At 32.0% G+C, this 21961-nt stretch overlaps 1 protein-coding gene across 11 annotated transcripts in view; it reads left to right on the plus strand.

The window, feature by feature from the left end:
- The window catches only part of LOC113523173 (phospholipid transfer protein C2CD2L), a 79557-nt gene extending 58035 nt beyond the window's left edge, over positions 1-21522 (plus strand). For 3 of the 11 annotated variants that reach the window (XR_008252494.1, XR_008252496.1, XR_008252497.1), the window contains exons 7-22: positions 212-326; positions 1095-1212; positions 2186-2275; positions 2941-3064; positions 3513-3642; positions 4476-4579; positions 5220-5240; positions 6353-6541; positions 8042-8136; positions 9412-9515; positions 11197-11284; positions 12374-12586; positions 12982-13134; positions 15574-15603; positions 18388-18512; positions 19390-21522. Coding sequence is in view for 1 of the 11 variants with exons in the window: in XM_052891891.1 (XP_052747851.1) it covers positions 212-326; positions 1095-1212; positions 2186-2275; positions 2941-3064; positions 3513-3642; positions 4476-4579; positions 5220-5240; positions 6353-6541; positions 8042-8136; positions 9412-9515; positions 11197-11284; positions 12374-12586; positions 12982-13134; positions 19390-19438 (1593 nt within the window). In the remaining 10 variants the exon portion in view is untranslated. The remainder of the gene's footprint in view (positions 1-211; positions 327-1094; positions 1213-2185; positions 2276-2940; positions 3065-3512; positions 3643-4475; positions 4580-5219; positions 5241-6352; positions 6542-8041; positions 8137-9411; positions 9516-11196; positions 11285-12373; positions 12587-12981; positions 13135-15573; positions 15604-18387; positions 18513-19389) is intronic. The other 8 variants (XR_008252495.1, XR_008252498.1, XR_008252501.1 and 5 more) reach the window with 8 other exon arrangements.
- The last annotated feature ends 439 nt before the right edge of the window (positions 21523-21961 follow it).

Consider the following 21961-nt stretch of genomic DNA (forward strand, 5'->3'; position numbering starts at 1 on the left):
TAGGGTCAGTCTGTTAGTAACATAAACATAGGCCCACCATAGATTCCCATAAGGAACAGTCCTAAACCACCTGCATCCTCTAACTCCCTGCATACATTGTGGTTATCACTGCATCTAATAGAGAAGTTATCATAATGCTTGTCTGTACTGATTCGCCACTGGAGAAACATTCGATCCCATCAGTTGATGAATGTACTATTATGGTTTCCAGCTACAGCACGACCGGCAAATGTACACATCGACACCCAACTCGACGGCCGGCAGCGTGCAACTCTTGGGCGACAAACGGTTGCTTGTCAAAGTCGTCAGTGCTAAGGACTTGGGAGGTGAGTAAAGTCGAAAAATCCAAAATATCCTTCGGTATCTTATGATAACTTTGTTTTTATACCACTGAGGTGGCAAACAATCATACGGCCCACCTGATGGTAAGCGGTTACCGTAACCTATGAACGCCTGCAATACCAGGCTTTGCCTAGTGTGGGGTCATAGTTATATTGTACTACAGGCTAATTTTGTTTAAGGAAATAAAGTTATTATTATTATTATTATTACGCGCGCGTTGCCCTGAAGAAACCTCTTTACTCCCCTTTTGAAGAACCCCATGCTGTAGTCTCTGGGGAATCTCGGCAGGGAGCTCATTCCATAACCTGAGTGTTCGTGGGAGAAAACATCTCTGAAACCGCGTTGTACGCGACCATTTAGGCTGTAGGGTATGAGGGTGAACTCCCTGTCGATGGCGAGCCGTACGATGATAGAAAGTGGTCGTAGACGTCATATTGAATAATTTCTCTAAACACAATCCGTGGTACAAGCGGTAGAACACGCAGAGTGAGGCAAAATCTCTCCTAAGACTTAAGGGTTTGACACCGCTTGCAAGCATGGGATCATCGACAATTCTCATAGCTCGTCGTTGCACTGAGTCGAAGGGTTCAAGCTGGTATCTAGGCCCATAAGTGACAGCAATACTCCATATGGGGCCAGATTTGCGATTTGTAAAGCATTAATCGCTGTTCGGCGTGAAGTAATGCCATAAAAGAATATATATGTATAACTCGCGTGTCGTTCCATATTTAATAAATAAATCCTGTACCCAGGTAAATCTGGCTGCATCGCGCCATACTGCGTGGTGGAGATGGACGAGCCGCCGCAGAAGAATCAGACGGCCTTCAAGAAGGACACCACCAGCCCGCAGTGGGAGGAACACTTCCTATTGTGAGTATTTATTTATTTTACAATTTATTGTACCAGGGGGGGGGGGGGGGGGCGGAGACTTGTTAGTAATGGAGAATACCAGTTGTTAACAATATACCTTGTCAGGTCGATCTCCACGTGCTCTCCCCTGGAAGCCATTGTGATTAATTCTGGTGGAATTCGTCGCAATAGGCTAACTTACCTGATTTCATCTTCGCCTGTCATCCCTCACTGGTGCCCCGCCAGCGTATACCGTTAGCGCAGGCGGGGATACCATTTCATTATCATCAATTAAAAAAAAATTATTGCACCATTTACAAAAATAATAAACGCAATAAATATAAATACAATGAATATCGATTTACCTACCTTAATTTCTACCACTACAGACTTACAAAAGTAGCATCATGATTATCATATCAGCCAATAACTGTCCACTGCTGAACATAGGCCTCTCCCATAAGGGGGATTTTGCCAGTAGTTGCCACGCTTGGCAGGCAGTTTGGCAACTGAAGTTAGGCTTTGAAAATGTTTTAAGAGGGACGCTGCTGCCCATTCCTCGACCATAACCTCTGTTAATCGTCTCTTACGACACCCACGCGAAAGGAGGGGGTGGCCTATTCTATGGCGGGACCACATGGCAAATATTATATTTACATATAATTGTATTTATGTATACTCTGTTACTAAGTATATAGCTACTATAATTTATTACTTATCGTGTTATTTTTGCACCATATATGTTACGCTTTATATACAAACCCTATAGACACTGTCTCCTTTCGAGTACTCAGGGTTGACTGGAAGAAATCCCTTTAAGGGATAAGTCCGTCTGTGTACATTTTTGTCATAACCTAATATCTATATTAAAAATGCATATATAAAAGTATATAAATAAATAAACTGCTAATGAAGTGTTCAACTTTTTTGCCATTCGAAAATTATTCAAAAAGCACCCTGTATTAACATATTTCTATTCGTTTTCACTTTACAGTGATTTATCACCGCAAACAGCAGAGCTTCTGTTCGAAGTATACGACCGCACCGGGCCCCCGTCGCCAGGGGGCGGCTCTGCGCAACACAGGTATGTTTGTTGAATGTTTAATACACTTTCATAGTTATATTATTCTCAAAAATGTAGATTTAAAAAAAATTATACTGTGATGATTATTGGATATGCGGCACAGTATATTCTGTGATATCCAAGTTGCCTGTCCCATGTTGGTGATCACTATTACCATTTTCCAAAAGCTGAATGGTTTGCTTAAATGATTTTTCATTTTTAATGAAAAATCTATATATTTTGGAAATAACATAACTGTTACATGGTATTATAATTTACAGGGTACAGAGGAATAACACCTGAGTCCTCAGGAATGGCAACGCATGGGGGGTATCATGGGCGAAACAGTATACTCTGTTATGTCCATGGTACTGCTCATGTCTATAGGCGACGGTTACCACTTTCCATAAGGTGGGCCGTCAGCTTGTTTGACATTCTAAGTTGTATAAAAAAAAAATATCATCATCATAGAGTTTTACTAGGATTATCAGGAATAAAAAAATTTTATGCAACTTGGGACAGCAAACAAGCTGCCAAAATTTACCAAATCGGTCCAACTGTTCTAAAGTGATACAATTTCCAAAGGAAAGCCTTTTTTATGTATTTAAATATTAAGAAAAAATATTTGAAATCATTTAAAAAGATAAATTGAAAAAGAATTCTGTTTAATTCTATTCTCTTCTCAGGTTCCTAGGTCTCGGCTTGGTGGGCATCGATGAATTGCTCGCGGCACCTTCACAGCGGCAGCAGATAGCTCTGCAGACCAGGCCGATGGAGGAGCACGACATCTCTGGTACACTCACGGTTGAGGTATGAAAACAAATAATAAAAAAAAAAAATCAATTTCTACCGTGAAGCAGTTGTTTGCATGGCTGTGTTTCGGTTTGAAGGGTGTGATATGGCAGTGAATTTACTGGGTACAGAGGAATAACACCTGAGTCCTCAGGAATGGCAACGCATGGGGGTGTATCGTGGGCGAAACAATATACTCTGTTATGTCCATGGTACTGCTCATGTCTATAGATGACGGTTATCACCTACCATCAGTTGGGCTACTATATTATTTAATTTAAATAAAATATTAAAACCAATGGAAGTAGTATTTAGTCAAAAAAAGAAGTCTGATGTCAATAGTCAGTATTAATAATACCAATTATTATAGAATATATAAAATATATATAAAAAATAGACAATAAGATTTAAAAGAATTTTGTTTCTCAAAAGCTTCATAATAAATTCAATGGTATCTCTTTCACAGTTTCTATTCATCGAAGGCGCTGACATCCCGGATTTGGGCTCCAGACCAGTCAAGATCAAGGAAAGCCTCCGCACCGTCTCGCCTCAAGGTCACCTCACCACTACCACCAAGACCATATTCAAACAGAATGGTATTTTATACATTTAACTGCAGACTCCACTATACCTACAATATAATATGGCCGTGTGGTTCCGGCATAGAATAGGCCATCCCTTTCTATCCCGTGGGTGTCGTAAGAGCCAACTATAGGGAGAGCGAGGGATGAGCAGCAGCGTCCCTGTTAAAACATCTCTAAAGCCCTGACAACAGTTGCCAATCCGTCTGCCAAGTGTGGCAACTACTGGTAAAACCCCCCAATATATTACGTTCAACAGTGGACAGTTAAAGGATGATATGGTGATGATGATGATGATGATAATGTTTTAAATAGTGTATCTTTTTTAGGCCAAAAATATATGAAATAATTTAATAATTTACAGACAGATTTATTTGGAAGAGAATGGAATAGCAACCTTGTTGTGAATGATAGGTGAGGATGAAATCAGATCAGTTGATTCATCGTTACTAAATTATCTATTTATTTATTTATTCGAACACTAATAGCATATTACAATATATATATAATAAATATTAAATACAATACATTATTAATGCACATTCCTTTTAAAGGTATTCACAGCATTTACTTTAACATATTTGTACAGTATGAAATGAAGTAAACAATTTTAAAGAATTAGGTAATACTAGACTAGAAATATTTTTAAAGTTACATTATTAGTTATTGAAATATACATGTATTATCAGTATTACTAATTTAACAAGAATTAACTACGATAGTTTCCAAAGGACCGCATGGAGGTCAACCTGACCTGATCACAGAACGGACTAACCTCCCAATTATTAATAATTCTCTCCCCTGCGTAATTGGGTACACTGGTGATAATGAAGACTTTATGACTACAGGTCATGACAGTTCCCAACTCACCGAGTCGGCTTTAAGAGAACTAGAACTGAGCCCAGCCAACGCCGCAAACAAGTCAACTCTCATCATCCACTCTGTCCAAAGGGTAAATAAAATCTCCCATGTTTTTACTATGCAGTTTTTGTTATTTAACTAACATTTTTGAGTTGTTTCAAATTTAATACTTACTATTTAATTATAAACACTTTAATTGTTCATTTACAACGAACTATTAAAGTACTCTAGTTAATATTTACAAAGGGTGTTTCACAGGGTATGATTTTTGGACCATTTTAGACTTTTTTAATTACTATTTTTTGTGGACCACAGATAATTAATAGTAAACAGATATTATTGTAGTAAATTATATAGATTTATTTATTAATTTGAACTTTATTGACCAAAGGAATATATGATACAAGTGGTATTTACCACTCAATCAGTATTTAGTTAATATTTGTGAAGCTGTTCCACAAGGTTGAACTATTTGGCTTTTATTGTTTTTTTTTTTTTTTTTTGTTTTTTTATCAACTATTACAATGAGTTAAAGAACTAAAATGTACGCCAAGGATTATTTCTTCGATCTTAAAAGCCTCGCAGCTTGGCAAACACAGTATCCCTCGTTTGTGTGTTGCCTTAACGTGTTGAAGATTGATTTGTCCTTAATAATGTCTAACAAATATTTTGATTTTCCTTCCATCGCCTGCGTGTGCCGTGATGCTTGTTACACGAAAACGCAATTTCAGGAACCGAAGAAATCTATAAAGGTGAGTTTACATGAGCACAGTATAGTTTGATTCAATTGAACTTCTTGAAAGGGTAAGAAAGTTTTGTTGAAATTATCACAAAAACATCTTTTAAATGGTCTTAGTAACAAATCGACACTTCGATCAAATTTTTTTTTATTTGTACTATTCTTGGACATCAGAGGATTGTCTATGGTCAGATCAATATTTTTTTTTTCATTTCATACGGCACGGCACATAGTGCTTCCGCCAAAAACAAAGAATTATTCCTTTGCTTATATTTTCATTAAGTTCCATTGAAACAGACTAAAATGCAGGTGATTAAAAAAAATAATGCAATTTTTCAAAACGGCTATTTAGCTGTCGGATTTTAATACTTTGGCCGCCTGTTGTAAATGTCGAAAAATGAATAATATTTGTACATATAAATAGATAAGCATGTATTGAGATTTGTTTACTAAATAGATTTTTTAGTTTTGTTTTGAATGTCATTTAGGGTTTAATATTGACTAGCGACCTGCTCCGGCTTCGTACAGTTTTTTTTTTTAATAAAATACAGCCTATTATACTCGCTGTTAATGTAGCTTTCTATAGATGAAAGATTTTTAAATTCGGTTTAATATTTATTTATACATTACATAAAATCAAATATTTTTTCCTTAATAGTAGTTTAAATTGAATAATTACGTAATTTTTTTTTAATTAAAAAAATAGTGCACAGTTGTGTTACGTCCAAGTTACAAGATACTTTATACAATTTAGTTTTTTTTTTTATATTATCTGTCAAAATACTAATTTTTTTTTTTTATTTTTGAATCCACTAGTTAAATTTAGCCGTTCTCTAATTAATGTATAGTGCAATAGACATTTTTTTTACGAATTTGATATTATAATGTTAAATCCGTTTAATTATTTTTCATATCAATTTATTGTGCAGTATATTTGTAATAAATCTACAATAATTAATATTACATATAAAACATCTAAATATTTAACTTTTCTTACGTGAAAAACTTAACTTTAACGTAACTTTATATGGGGTTTAAAAATAACCTATACCTAATATGTAAAATGACATTCAAAACAGTGTGTCTGTGTAATGCCTTGTTGTGATACTAACTTTATATCTAAAGGTTGAACTAACTGATTCCGGAAAATTCGTCGAAGTAGAACGCGAGGACTCGCAAGCGACAGCGGCCAGTGTCACAGACAATACAGAGAGTGACATAGACAAATCTCTGCCGGCTAGTCCTAACATGTCGCCCGCTAAAAGTGTTAGAATCAAAGAAAACGGTTCTAAAGTTAACGGCAACAAAGACACGGTAAGGAGTTTGTGTTTTTTTTTTTCTTTTACTAACATATTATTAACCTTTTTAATGTTTTTGATGTGGCACCTACTTTTTTTTTCAATGCATCGTGATTAAAAGGAACGACAAAAAACTTAAAAAAAAAACTTAACACGCACCTCTTACTTTTTTACAGTATTGAAAATATTTTATTATATATTTACTATTTATTTATTTTCTAGAAGATATTATTTGCTATTTATTTATTATACATTTAAAATATTGCACTATAATTTATTCAAATATTAATACTGAAATGCACATGTTATATTAGGTTTGTCCAAAGTATTTATCGATCTGTGGTCCAGTAATAATTTTTATTCACGAAACTGAATAACATTTCCAAAAAAAAAAAAATCTACTTTGAAAATAGTCTTTAAATGATCATGATTTATAAATTTATTTATATGCTTTTGTATATTCACTTATAATATATTTTTTTTTAATGGGTGATAATGGAATGGCAACCCCACCCGCGCTATCGGTGTACACCGGCGGGGCACCAGCGAAGGATGATAGATGAGGATGAAGCAGGTCAGTTAGCCCATCGTGACGAATTCAACAAGAAATGTTCACGATGGTTTCCAGGGGGAACCACGTGGAGGTCGACCTAATAGGGCATATTGCTAGCAATGGGGCTGTCAAACTCCATTGCTAACAATCCCTTTGCTGCTGCCCATCCCTCGATCATTAAGTTCCCTTAGTCGCCTCTTACGTCACCCACGGTAAAGGAAAGGGTGACCCATTCTATGCCAGGACCACACGGCAAAACATCTTAAATAATACCTTACAGTCCTTAGGAATGGCATCGCTTTAGAAGTACCACTGGTGGTACAGTGTATTCTGTAATGGCCATAGTAGGTACTGTTCATGTCTATAAGCAAAGGTTATGTAAGGTACTTTCCATAAAATGAGCCGTCAGCTTGTTTGCCATGCTTGCTTTTATAAAAAAAAACATGCAATTCTGAATGGCAAACAAACTGAACTTCACTAGATAGATAATGAAAAACGTCATCTATAGACATACAATAGAAAAAAATTGGGGGAAAGGGATTGTTAGTAATGGAGACTGAGAATCCCATTGCTAGCAATATACCCAACCAGGTCGACCTCCTCGTGGTTCTCCCTGGAAACTATCATGGTTAATTCCTAATGAATTCATCATGATGGGCTAACTGGCCTGTTTTCATTCTCATCTATCACCCTTCACTGGTGCTCCGCCAGCGTATCCCGTTAGCGCAGGCGGGGTTACCATACCATTTTCACCCATAAATAAAAAATAGAAAAAATTGAGTATCATGCCCGTTCTTCTTAGCTGAAAATGTATTCAGAATTGGCGGTAAAATAAAAAAAAATACTATTTAAAAATGTTCACAATTAAATTTACACGAATTAAATATATTCTTATTTTAGAATATTATGTTGTTGTATATTATATGTATTTCATATTGCATTAAAAAAAAACTTATTTTACAGCAAGGCGACTACGTGAATAAACCCAATGAGAACGTTCCACCTGAACCCGCGCCGCGGAAGAAACGGCGAGACTTCTTCGGAACAATCAAAAGAAGGTAAACATAGAGCCAACAAATAAAGTACCTAGTAACTTGTTTTTAATTATTTTTTTTATTTTTTTATTTATAAAGTTTTGGTAATTTTTTAAACATTTCTATGTAACTCGATAACAATAATTTAATTAACTAATTTGTTTTTAATTAAATAAAAATCTCCCACATTGAAAGTTTATGCCATATTTTATTTTGTGTCAAATTTTCCCGCGTTTGTTCATAATTTTTTTTTTACTCTTGGCAAAGTTATGCAACTATACGTGTATAAAATACCTAATTTTGTCATTAAGAAATTTGCATATATTAAAAATAATATTTGAAATCATTCATCAATCATTACATTTAATATATAAATGTACTGTTGAATTATTATCTATATGTAATATGAAATAAATACTTTATTGATTTATCGATTTTTATTTACTCGAATCTTTGAAACGTTATTGTCTTACAGAGATCTAGGGATAATTAAAAAAATAACAACATTTTATAACATATAACCAGGTGCGGTATTTTATTTAAAAAGTAATTCTAACTTAACTTCTTGTTTTTTTTTTTTTATTTTTAATCTATTTTCGTTAGCATGCGTAACATGTCGGATACTTTTTCTTTTTTTTTTTTGTAATAACATATCCTTTCAACTGTGTCATGCAAAATAGTGGAAAATCCACATCTGTGGCGTCCCGTGAGCGGACTTTACACAGACTAGGTATTTTTAGCGTATAGGTTTAAAAAACCTGATTTTTCCGAAATCTAATTGGAATTATACAAAATTCAGTTTAGATTTATATTCCAACTAGATTCCTTGTGTAATTTCTTACACTACACTCGACTTGAATTGCATTGCTACTGTTCTATGAGAAATAAAATGGGGTCACCTATAAATTACCTTTTATTTTTCAATTATTAAAAAACTAAGACCTTGCTGGATGTAAAATTATATGTTTTTTGTACAATATTATATACTTGATAAAATAAAAATAAAACGGCTTATGTTCCAATACTTTTTTTTTTATACAGCACTTGTTTATAAACATGGACCAAAAAAGTCCCTCTTCAATTGACACTTAAGTGGGTCTCCTATTTCATTATTTTACGTAAATTCTTGGCGTCAGGGACAAGAGGTGGTTTGTTTACAATAATTTAAGCTTATCGCCAAGCTAGTTTAGACAAAACAGTATATATGTCATTATTATCTATATGTCCTGAGCTGAGCGGACGCGACACAGTTGAGAGGCCAAGTAGTAGATGGTACCTGAATGTTTTATTTTTTTCCAGGCTCGGCCGGTCGCGGACCCGTGGTCAGTCATTAGATCTTCAAGATTCAGAAAGCGATAATCCTAACCACATTCGTAGCGTCAGCGCGGAAAGAAATAGCCACGGTAAGTTGTACCTACATACATATACAGGGTGTTATACCTTATATAATTGGTTAAGTCAAAATCGTTAGCGTTTCTAATTCCTTATTTTTTTTTTATCTTGTTTATTTAGAGGCTTTTATCCTATAAGGATATGTCAGCCTCATCATACCCTAGTTTTAAAAAATACCTCACATACTTAAAACATTGATACATAAATAAATAATACATAATATTAATCCCATACATTTATTTATTGGTAGATTTATTAGTTTTATGTATAAGTACCTACCGCTGTTGATTTTGACGTCACCCTGTATATTTCTTTTGCATATATCATTGTACCTTTTTATTTAAATTTGTTTAGTAAGTAATCTCATCTTAATTTTTTTTTTAATTTTATTTATTATTTATTTTTAAATATTTAAAGATTTATTAAAGAAGACAAAAAACAGTTATTTTGATTTAAAAATAAAACTACTGAACAGATTTTGATAAAATTTCTATAAAATCAAATTGTAAGTTTCTTCTTTCAGATAAAAAAGAATTATCCAAATCGGTTTACAACTGACGGAGTTATGAGGTAACAAAAAAAAAATATAACCGAGTTAACAGCCTCCTTCTTTTGAAGTCGATTGATAAATATAAACTAATTGTTTTAACAATTTTTGTAATCGTATTTAATGCGATCGTGTTTGCGTTTATATGATAATTTTATTTGGAATTGTAAGTTTTGAAAGTATCTATGAAAGTTTTCAATACATATTAATAAATACGGACTAATTAAAAATTGTATAAAATTAACGAGACGTCTTGTAGTACCCCGTCTGGGGTAACAGTCGTCAGTACGTATTTTATTAGTATATAAAATGGTAATGAAAATTTCAACTAAGAAGTATTAATTGAATTTTTTTATGATACTTAGAATGGCAAACAAGTTGACAGTCCACCTTATGGAAAGTATTAACCGACGCTTATAAAATAGAAAATATTTATGGTAAAAAAAAAACACATTTACAACAGAAAATGCAGTAATATTATATATAAAAAGTGTCTCATATTAGCAAAAGTAACTGGCTCAGCTGATGCTACGAGTGTCCAATTTCAATATGTACAGCTATACAGTGCTGATTTCCAGTTCCTCTCTTAACAAAACAAACAAAATACAGACGGGCACAACTACAATTGCATGTTATAAAAATTATTATACTAGATAAAATAGAAAAAAAAGTTATCAGTTGAACTTACATTTAGCATATATAGACATGACCAGCAACACTACAGAATATATCATTATGTCCATGGTCTGATATTACAATATATATATATATATATATATATATATTCTGGCATTAATAATATAATTACTGGCAAAACCCCTCTTATAGAGGGGTAATTTCCATGCTTGGTAGGCGGGTTGGCAACTGCAGTTAGACTTTAGTGATATTTTAAGACGGACGCTGCTGCTCATCCTTTAATCATAAAGTTGCCTTAGTCGCCTCTTACAACATCCACCGGATAGAAAGGGGTGGCCTATTCTATGACAAAACCATTCGATAAATAGTTATATATTTAAACTTCGAGTAACTGTTGGTCATGATATATATATATATATATATATATATATATATATATATATATATATATATGTATTGCTGACATTATAATTTATAATATTATTATTAATGTTACAATCTGTTTACAGATAAAGCCCTAACCCTCCCGAATAGAAACGTTTACTCTGCCGGAGCGTCGCCTGCGCAGTCTGGAGACGAATCTAGAACTTCTAGGAGGTATGTTTAATGACTCCGTATGAATAGTTAATGTAATATTAATTAAATTATTACATTTATTTTGTTTATTTCATTACTTTAATTTCATTTAATGATAAAAAAATAATAATGTTATTTAATTATTAGCTTATAAATGGAATATACTTAGAGAACAAATTACATAGCATGCGATACATTTAGTATACAATTAAATATAGCAGAGAAATAAAAATGTAATTTGCATTGTGGTAAAGTTAAACCAAATCAATAGGTTGTATTTATAATATTTATAAATTTGAATGAAGCGCTCATAAATATACTAATTAATTATATAATGGACTACTGGCACACAAAAATATGTTCTGACTTGGCACTTAAGGATACATTGTATATTTTTAAGTAATACAGTAACAGTATAAAAGGATACTAACTTGCTTACGAAAAGTAATATTTGGATATGTTTCACGTTTTAGGTATATTTATTAAAAACGTGACATATTAATATTTGAGTCCTATTTTGAGTATATTTAATAAAATAGGTTTAAACGTATAGAGTATTCAAACTGAAATCTAGTGACAATAGTAGTAAAACTGGTGAATAAAACTGATACATTTACTCCTGTATAAAAAGCTGAAAAATTGTATTTATGTTTCAAATAAATATTCGTCGAAAATTGTTCAGTTTTATGAATGTTTTATCACTATTTTTCTTGTTGATATACTCTTTATGTCAAACCTGGCGTGTACAAATTGGTGGAATGACCATTAATTGTACATTTTCTTTCTTTTTCCATCTGACAACACTCACATCCGCTGGGGGTAACGCACTCTGCAATCTGGTAACACTGGTTTTCCATACTAACGCTCATAACATAATTCTAACGGACATTGTTGAAAAACATTTGCATGCTCGATTTAATTTCTGTTCTTTATATTTTTTTATTTTCTAAATCTTCTTGAATGGCTTTTTTTATATTTTATTTTATTTTTTATATTTACTTACTTGGTTTTAATTTTCTAATCTCACCATCATTATACTACCATTAAACTGAATCAAAAACATCATTTATAACTTGAACACTCTCTGTCAAACAAAAATAAACAACAAAGGTCCTCTCTCAGCGAGGTATCCGGATTCAGCACAGCCTCCGCAAGGACCTTCATCCATGAAGCATCCACGCTAGTCCTAGAAACAATCGAGGCAGGCATCAAGAAACACTATTTAGTGCCCCTCACTGTCGCCCAGCGGTCCAGATGGAGACGGAAGGGCGTCAAACTACATATTTATAATGAGCATACATTTATCGCTAGACATCTTAGCGGGTGAGTACTCTATTTATATACTTATAAGTTATTAAATACTAGTTATTTTACAAATATCTTGTGCGATATGGGATATAATGCATCTTTCATTTTTTAATACACTTATAACGGCAAACTTGTGATTGAATTGATTGGTCACTTGAATTTATTTATAAATTAAATTTTTTCTTACTTTAATTTAGAAAAAATTTAGTATATATCCAATTACTTGGAGAACCGCATCAGTTTTCATTTAGAATGCATCATATTACTATTTCTTTCTTTGGCTCTGGGAAATTTCTGAAGACAATTAGAAGAACGAAACATAATATAAAATTATGAGATAAGCAAAATTTAACTCTGTCTAAAGCAATCACAATGGTTTATTATAAACATAGTAATATCTTAAATTCCAGTGGAACAGTATGCGAAGTGTGTAACAAGACGATAGCGCGGCGGCTCGGCAAGCAAGGCTACGAGTGCCGCGACTGTCAACTCAAATGCCACAAACACTGCCACATCAAGGTGCCCGGGACTTGTCCGCGCTCTACCGTGCACAATATGGAGCTGTAAGTATACACTGAACAACTATAGATATCATTCTATTTCAGAGAATTTTTTTATTTGATATCTGTATTCTAAAGGAGTCGGTGTCAGTTTATAGGTTTTTTTTTTGTACGAGTTAATTTAGTTACCCATCTGTTATTTGTATACATTACATAATGTATTTTTCATACCTCCTATTCCAAAATAGAACCAATTTGTAATTTGTACCTCAGCATAACGACATATCGAATCTCTCGTTTCACTCGGAACTAAATTGTGAATTCCTTGCATTTTTTATTCCCTCGTGAGCTATTCTTATAAGTTGCGCAACGAGGTTATATTTATTCCAGTGCTGTCGATTTGTAAAATTTAAATGCGTTTAAGTTAAATAAAGTATTGTAATTTTCATTTTAAGTGGGCATATTCCGTAATACGTAAACTGTTTAATATACTTTAGATTACCAGTCTTATGGGAAGTGCCCCCTTAAATTCATATTACATTAGGATCATTACATAAATTATCACCATTAAATGAACAAACCATGACGTGCTTGCATGTTGCAGCTTGCATAGGTTCAACGATCTCGCACTTTAACCCAGAATGTAACTTGTAACTAATAAAATAACAAGAATTAAAATAAATCCTAGCAAGAAAATATGATAAAATCACAAATAAAAACCTTTAATTGTATAATTTTTGCACAGTATTTTTATTTATATACTGTGATTGTAGTCCATGACACTTCCACAATGAAGTTATATTTAGAGATATAATCCTTATTATAGATAATGACATAATAATATACCCGAAATACATTTATATGTTGGGGTAATTAGAATAGAATATTTGGGGGCACATCCGTAAGAAACATGGCCTTAGCAATTATTGTCAAATCTGAAAGCAGCTTAATAATCTATGTAAATGAGAGACATCGTATCTGTTGATGATAAAATAACCTACTCTATGCTAACTGTTCGATGCAGTAAAATCACGTTTACAATGTTCTTAATATTTAACGTAAACAGAATCTTTATATAAAATAATTCTTGAACACCTCATAAATGAAACGCGAATTAAAATGAGTTTTTTTTTTAATTATAATTTTATTTACGTTCTGTCATTTTACACATTACATTTTATCTCGAATTATAAGTCAAGTTTTTTACATCCTATTTTGACAGTGTCTCTCGTTTACGTAGATATTGTTATACTTTCAAATGCTGCTTTCACACTAGAATCTAATGAACTATCTTATATTCGTCTACTCTTACTTCCTCCCCTCTCCATATTCAAATCTTTTTCTATTACAATTATGGTTATCATGTATAAATAGTTATCCCGGCATTTAATTAAAGCGTTGACTAATTATTTATTGTATTTTCCAGTCGGTCGAGTGATGATAAAATTTATAATAATTATACTAATACGATTTTTTTTCGATAATTATTGCTTATTCACCGTATGAAAGAAATAATATCAGCGCTCAATTACGTCCCGGCAACTACATATACAATATTATCTCAATTGATACATTAAATAAATTATAATATATTCACTTTTAATTCATACTAATATATGAAAGGAAGGCGACGTGTCAAATAAAACATATCAGTCGTAGTTATATTCTTTACTAGAACATAACGACCCTCTGTTTAATAACAGAATACCTGAGTCCTCAGGAATGGCAACGCATGGGGGGTGTCATGGGCGAAACAGTATACTCTGTTATGTCCATGGTACTGCTCATGTCTATAGGCGACGGTTACCACTTTCCATCAGGTGGGCCGTCAGCTTGTATGCCATTCTAAGTTGTATAAAAAAATAAAAATAAAAAAAAAATGTTCGTCAAAAATTGTGAAGAAGCGGGAGACCTTAATAATGTTGACCATCTGTTAAAGCACATACATATTTATAAAAACTATTTAAGCTCACACCATAATTAGAACACCATAGTTTAATTTATAATTTATTTACATAGATAGACAAGTCCTTTAATGCCAACAACAATATGATATCTCATGCAACGCAAATAAGTAAAAAACTTTAAAATGTAATCTAATAACATCCAAGCGTGTATGTATCCAAGTATGATAAAATAAATAGCAATAATTAATCATAGTTCGTTATTTTATTTGACGAGCCGACCGCCTTTCTGTTTTTACGCATTTGTTTACCTTAGAATACCGCTTGCACACGTCTTTACATTATTTTCCAATTTACTAATGCATATTTCATTTTATATTTCAGCTATCTTCATATATTAAATTATATTTCGCCTTTTCTATATGAAACTTTAAACTCATTAATACTAATATTTCATATAAAAAAGGCGTAATGTCACAAAGAAAAAAAAAAGTTTACAAGATGTATTTTAACGTTTTCTGTCTTGTAAACTTTTTCCAAAATTATCTTCATTTTATGCTATACGCTTATATGTTTATTTATTTCCAACGCTGCCAAGGTCCCATTCCCATAGCTTTGGAAATGGAAGGTACTTAGTTTTTTTTTATAATTTTTTACAAATATTCATATTAAAGTTACATTTTTTAGAATAATTTATACACAATGTTACAATATAGCTTTGTCCCTTGCCGCAAATTTTTATACCTAAGCACATTTTTTTTACATAATTGTTATATAGTATATTTTATGTTTAATTAACATTTAATGTTTAATTTATTAATTAAAGTTATTATGCTTGATTTACAATAACATTTGTAAACCAACTTTGGCGATGTCATGTAAAAAAAAAGACATGAATAAATGACATACAATTATAGCATAATTTAAAAGTTTTGTACAATAATTAATAATAGAATTGAATTCTTATTTATATATTTATTTTTTTGGTATATTTATAATAATAATGATAATAAAAAATAGGTTTAAAAAGCTTGGGCCTACGTAGATAAAGAATATCCCCAGAAGATCAGCGTATGGCTGTATTTCAGTTAAATTGTATGTCTGTATCAATATTATTTTGAACTATTCCCACTTTAAATATTGTGAAAATAACATTTTTTTTTTAAATATTACTATAATAAATCCATTGATATACAAAAAACCCAAGATGTACAATAATTATTAAATATTAAAAAAGATCAATAAAAATAGAACGCATTCAGCTAAATTATACACTCATTTATATTCTATCTAACAATTCTAATGTTTAAAAGCAATCATGCTGACATATTCTTACAAATTTTGTCAAAAACATACGGAATTCATACGGTAGCTATTCGATGTCACTCAAATTTTGATTTTTTAGCTAATTTTGTATGGGAATGTGAATCTTGGTTCTTTTATATATCAATGATTGAATCACAATATCTTTTTTCTTGATTGACACTGACCTGCTGCACTCACGTGTGAGGGATAGTCCTTCGGGGTATATTTTTATTATAAAATATTTCGCATGAGACACATTTCAGACTAAAGGTACCCTGTTTTCTAAGTACTTACTAAAAGTACCCTATGAACTTATTCATCGTTTACGCGAGACCTTATAATTTTCGTAAACTATTTACCACATAAACTTTTCGAATGGCCACTTTGTATAGGCAAACGTAATGTAAGGCTCTTACCTCACTAGATAGAAATAAGATCTTAAATGTCAGGGAATCTTAAATCAGGGAGTAAGTGAATGCAGATGACTCAGGACCGTTCTTTATAGCAGTCTATGGTGGAGGGCTATGTTCAGCAGTGGACAGTTTTTTTTTATTGGATGAAAATGGAATGGTAACCCCGCCTGCGCTAATGGGATACGCTGGCGGGGTACCAGTGAAGGATGATCGATGAGGATGAAAACAGGCCAGTTAGCCCATCATGATGAATTCATCTGGAATTAATCATGACAGTTTCCAGGGGGAACCGCGAGGATGTCGACGTGGTTGGGTATGTTGCTAGCAATGGGATTCTTAGTCTCCATTACTAACAATCCCTTTCCCCCCAGCAGTGGACAGATAACAGCTGTAAGGATGATGACCTTACAAATTATTAAGTTTAAAAAAATACGATTCTAATAACAGTGCTTAGTAACATATAGATGTGGCAAGATAAATAAGGCAAACAAATAATGAAATTTTAAGGGGTATAGTGGCATAACATACTAGAATTTTAACAAATAAGGGGTACCATAGACCTTATAGAGTATATAATATCTCTCGTGCATTGTCATTCCTGAGAACTGGATATTATGCTTCTGTACCTTGTAATTTCACTGCTATGTCCCACCCTTCAAACTGAAACAGCGAAGCAAGCACAGCTACTATACGGCATAAATACAAATGAGACGAAGGTATCCAAACATACATCTCTGGTAAAAAGCTCACGAAAATCGCCCAAAAGTGTCATGAGGCGGCAAGTGTTATGTTATGCCCGATGATATGTTATGATGGGCCGTCGCTAGACCCAAGTTTAAGGTAGGGCAAAATAACTTTTTGATAGGGCAGAAGCCATAATTCAGTGACTTCGAAATAGTGAATCTATCTAATTTTCATAAGGCCTTTCATTTTAGGATAGGGCACCGGGCCTTTTAAGGTAGGGCATTATCCCTCAATGCCCTCCTCTAGCTACGACCATGTAGTTGACTCATAAAGTTCACTATTTAATTTCATGTTTGCAGCTGTCCATTACCAGAGGGAGACTGTACAAAAGTCGATTGCTTGGGTACCTCTGTCCCATTCGTGTTTCAACCGTGAAGCAGTTGTGTTTGCATGACTGTGTTTCGGTTTGAAGGGTGGGATATGGCGTGAATTTACTGGGTACAGAGGAATAACACCTGAGTCCTCAGGAATGGCAACACATGGGAGGTATCATGGGCGAAACAGTATACTCTGTTATCTCCGTGGTACTGCTCATGTCTATAGGCAACGGTTACTACTTTCCATCAGGTGGGCCGTCAGCTTGTTTGCCATTCTAAGTTGTATAAAAAAAAAAACTAGTATAAATACAAAAACCTAATTAAATTTATAGTATCTTACAATAAATCATGGCATTATTCATTACACACAAATCATTAATTTTGATGTAATATATAATATGGAAGTATGAGCTTTCTTCATTTATAAAAGCACTTATTTAAATTATTAATAACTACTAATTCATAATTTAAAATTTTTCTTAAATTTATCATATGTATATCGTAATCATATTGTTGTTTATATGTATGTATATTTAGGTATCATTATATATTTTGTATAACCATAGTGTATAAATTTTGGGGTAACCTCGATTAGTATTACTAACATTTGTATTATATAATTTATTCTTCTAGATCCATGCTCCCAGTGTTAAATGAATAGTCAAGCTAATCGAGAAGACTGCAAGAAAAATATTAAAAAAAAAAACAAAACAAAAAAAAATATACAAGAAATTTCCAGGTTCTTTAAAAATATTAAAGTTTGTAGTCACAACTGTTTCTTAGTTTGGATGCATGCGTGTTTTTTTTTTTTTTTCTAAAATCACTTGTTTTTTTTTCTACAAATAAGAGTTTTTTTGTTAGTGGCAATTTCTTTTTTTTTTTTTTAATAATAAATAACTAGTTTTTTTTTTTTATTATTAAGTAACACTTCAGCATGTCTTGTGTTATGCCGATATCTTCACTTTTTTTTATTTTAATAGATATATAAAAACAAGTTTTTAAGTTTTCAGTGTGATATTTATCTAGATGCACTTGTTAACAAGTGAGCTATTTGTGTGTTTGTCGTATTGATTTTTGTTGTATAAATTATTGTTTAGTTGCAACAAATTATTCAGCTAATATAGTCCCTAATTAGAATTACTATATTACCTAACTGATAGACGTATTAAACTACATACATTAAATACAAACAAGCATACAATTATATCTGTTCTAGAAAGACAAATTATTATATGGCCCGGGGATCGAACCCATGACCATCGAAAGATGATATTACAGCACAGAGAACATCAAAGACGTTTTTATTAACTAGCAACCCAACCCGGCTTTACACGGCTATTTTTATATAAGCCCATATTATTCGCTGTTAATGTAGCTTTCTATGGGTGACAATTTTTTTCAAATCAATTAAGTATTTATTTTTGTTTATCCATTACAAAGAAAAATCAAATCTTTAGATAATAAAAAAAAAAAATACCTCTAACTACTTATTACGAAATAAAGTCGTTTCCATATAGGTAATATTTTACTTACTTGCTAACACGACAAATTTTATCCCCCCCCCCCCCCCAACGTCCCATCGGTATAAAGTTCTCATTTAAATAGATTAAAACTAATGTATTATATCTTTTCCAGGACATACATCCAATCACCATACGCGGACAAGAATATAAGAATGTTGTGACTGTAAACACAAGGCGCTTAAGTATGCACAAAGCTATAATTTTCATTAGTTATTGAAATAATCTGTACCACAAAATCTCTCTAAGTACAACAAACACTATTATGTACGCTATATTATATAATAATAGGCTTTTCTACGAATATATTTATAATTATTAATATAATGAAAGTTTAATACTAGTTTATAAGGAGATGTAGAGGTTCTAAAACTTGTTGCTGGAATTAAAAAAAAAAAGAAACATTTTAAAATAATATCGTTCCCCGCTTTTCACCAATTGGCGAAATTAGGGTTAGTTTAGATATCGCTAGAGCCCACCACTTAAACCATTCTTTTCTATTACCATAGAATTTTGGTGAATAAATCTTAGGCACGCTTGTACCAACCAAAACGAAAATACCGAGGATTTTTTTTTTCATCTCTACCTCATTTTCTCAAAAACAATATACCTGATATGTTAAAGTTACCAACCGTTCACTTACAAGTTTTGTTAATATATTTTGTTGAATAATTAATTATTATATATGTCGGACTAAATAATTAAACAATATATTTATTTTAGTTACTTAAGTGCTTTTGCACATTGTGATCTGGCATAATGTAACGTGCAATACTTAAAACCTACTTACATGTGTATTAGTGCTTGGAGCTTCGAAGTTAAATATTTAAGAGAAAATTCTTGGCCATACAAAATAATTACCTTAATGTCAATCCACTGTGCAAAGATGTGTTTTTTATTAAGGTGTCACCTTAAACGGATGTGATTAAAGTTGTTTTTTTCTATAATTCTCCAATTTTAAGGATAGAACATAGATGGGTTATGTTATAAGCTGTCACTGTTAAAAATATTTCTAACTTTAGTGATACTCACATGTCAGAATTGCCCGCAATGTTTCTTTAATAACAAATAAATAAATAAATTTTAATACAAACAGATATTGGGGCGTATTTGTAAAGTCCATATTTTTTTTTTTTATTAATTTCAAGAGAACATGTTCGTTTAAGGTGTCAGTTTGACGTGTGATTGACATAATTCGAAACTAAAATGTATGATACAAATGTTTTGTATGATTACATTTCGCTCTCTCCATAAATTCGTATTGTTACATTAAAACTCCAACGATTAAATTACGAAAATCATATTTTTAAAGTCGCCATATTTATTTTATGCTGTCATCTTATCTAAGGGAATTACTACCCTGTATTAACCTGGCAATACAAATAAGGAATCTAAGGTCAAAATCAAAGACACATTACCTGAAAGAACCGGATATACCACTAGAAAACATTACTCTCTTTTCGAAGAGAACCGGGTAAAAACAACGCAACAAAATCAACTTTTTAAGCAACTTCAAAATGGAAGTCTATTTTTTTGTATGTTACGCGAAATCATGTTCAATTTTGAACTGATTTCGATATTACTTATTAGTGCTTAAATTAAAAAAATCTAAAATTTAAAAAGCACAAATTCATTTGTACAAAAATGTCGATTTAAAAGTGCTTGTAAACAAGTATTTTTGAATGCAGATGATGATATGAATTTTAATTAGTCGCTGTTTTTTAAATGAACTGTTAAACCTTTATTAATAAAAACTAAAAAGTTCTATAAACCTATTTTAACTATTACGTTGTTTTGTCACTGTCTTTCGAATTAAAAAGTCAGTGCGAAAGATAAGGACAGAATATTCAATAGCTAAAACATGTTTACGAGAGTTTTGACGTCTTTTATAAATAAAGGGATTAAATTATTGCATAAATAATAAACAAGATACAATGAATTACTTACAGGTTAGTAAACACAGTCACGGCTTGTCATTTTCAATGAATTGTTTCAAAATTAAATCGTGAATGTCAAACAAAATGTTTGTAGCATTATTATAAATGTTATTCAGACAGCGATGTTCAATATATATAAATATTATATGACAAAAAAAAAATGTATTTGTACTCTTTTATTAAGATTGTTAACGCATAATGTTTTATGTGGTTCCGTATAAATATTATTATTAATTTATAAATGTTGCGCAATGTTTTTGTCTGTAATTTTATTTTTTCCTTTTTTTTTAAAATAAAATGCCTTTTTAATACTTTTGTAATTTTTATTTGTTTACCTATCAATTTATATTTTTATATATACTGTAACATACTACGGATGTTACAGTATATATATATATATATATCTTCAGGTGGTCTCCCTGAAAACCATCGTGCTGAATTCCAGGTGTATTCATCACGATAGACTAACTGACCTGTCCTTTTCATTCTCATCTATCATTCCTCATTGGTGTCTCGCCAGCGTATAGCGTTGGCGTAAGCAGGATTACCATTACCATCCATTTGTATGTATGAATATATTTATACATACAAATTTCGTTTTTGGTAGGGCATAAGCCATAATTAAGTGATTGCGAAAAATCGAATCTGTCTAATTTTCTTCTGTCTTGTCATTTTAAGGTAAGGCATTGAGCCTTTTGAAGTAGGACATTGCCCCGTAACCCTTAAACACCTGAAGTTTCAAATTTGATA

This window comes from Galleria mellonella, unplaced genomic scaffold, assembly GCF_026898425.1.
Source record: "Galleria mellonella isolate WM207_F2 unplaced genomic scaffold, CSIRO_AGI_GalMel_v1 utg146, whole genome shotgun sequence".
NCBI lineage: Eukaryota > Metazoa > Arthropoda > Insecta > Lepidoptera > Pyralidae > Galleria > Galleria mellonella.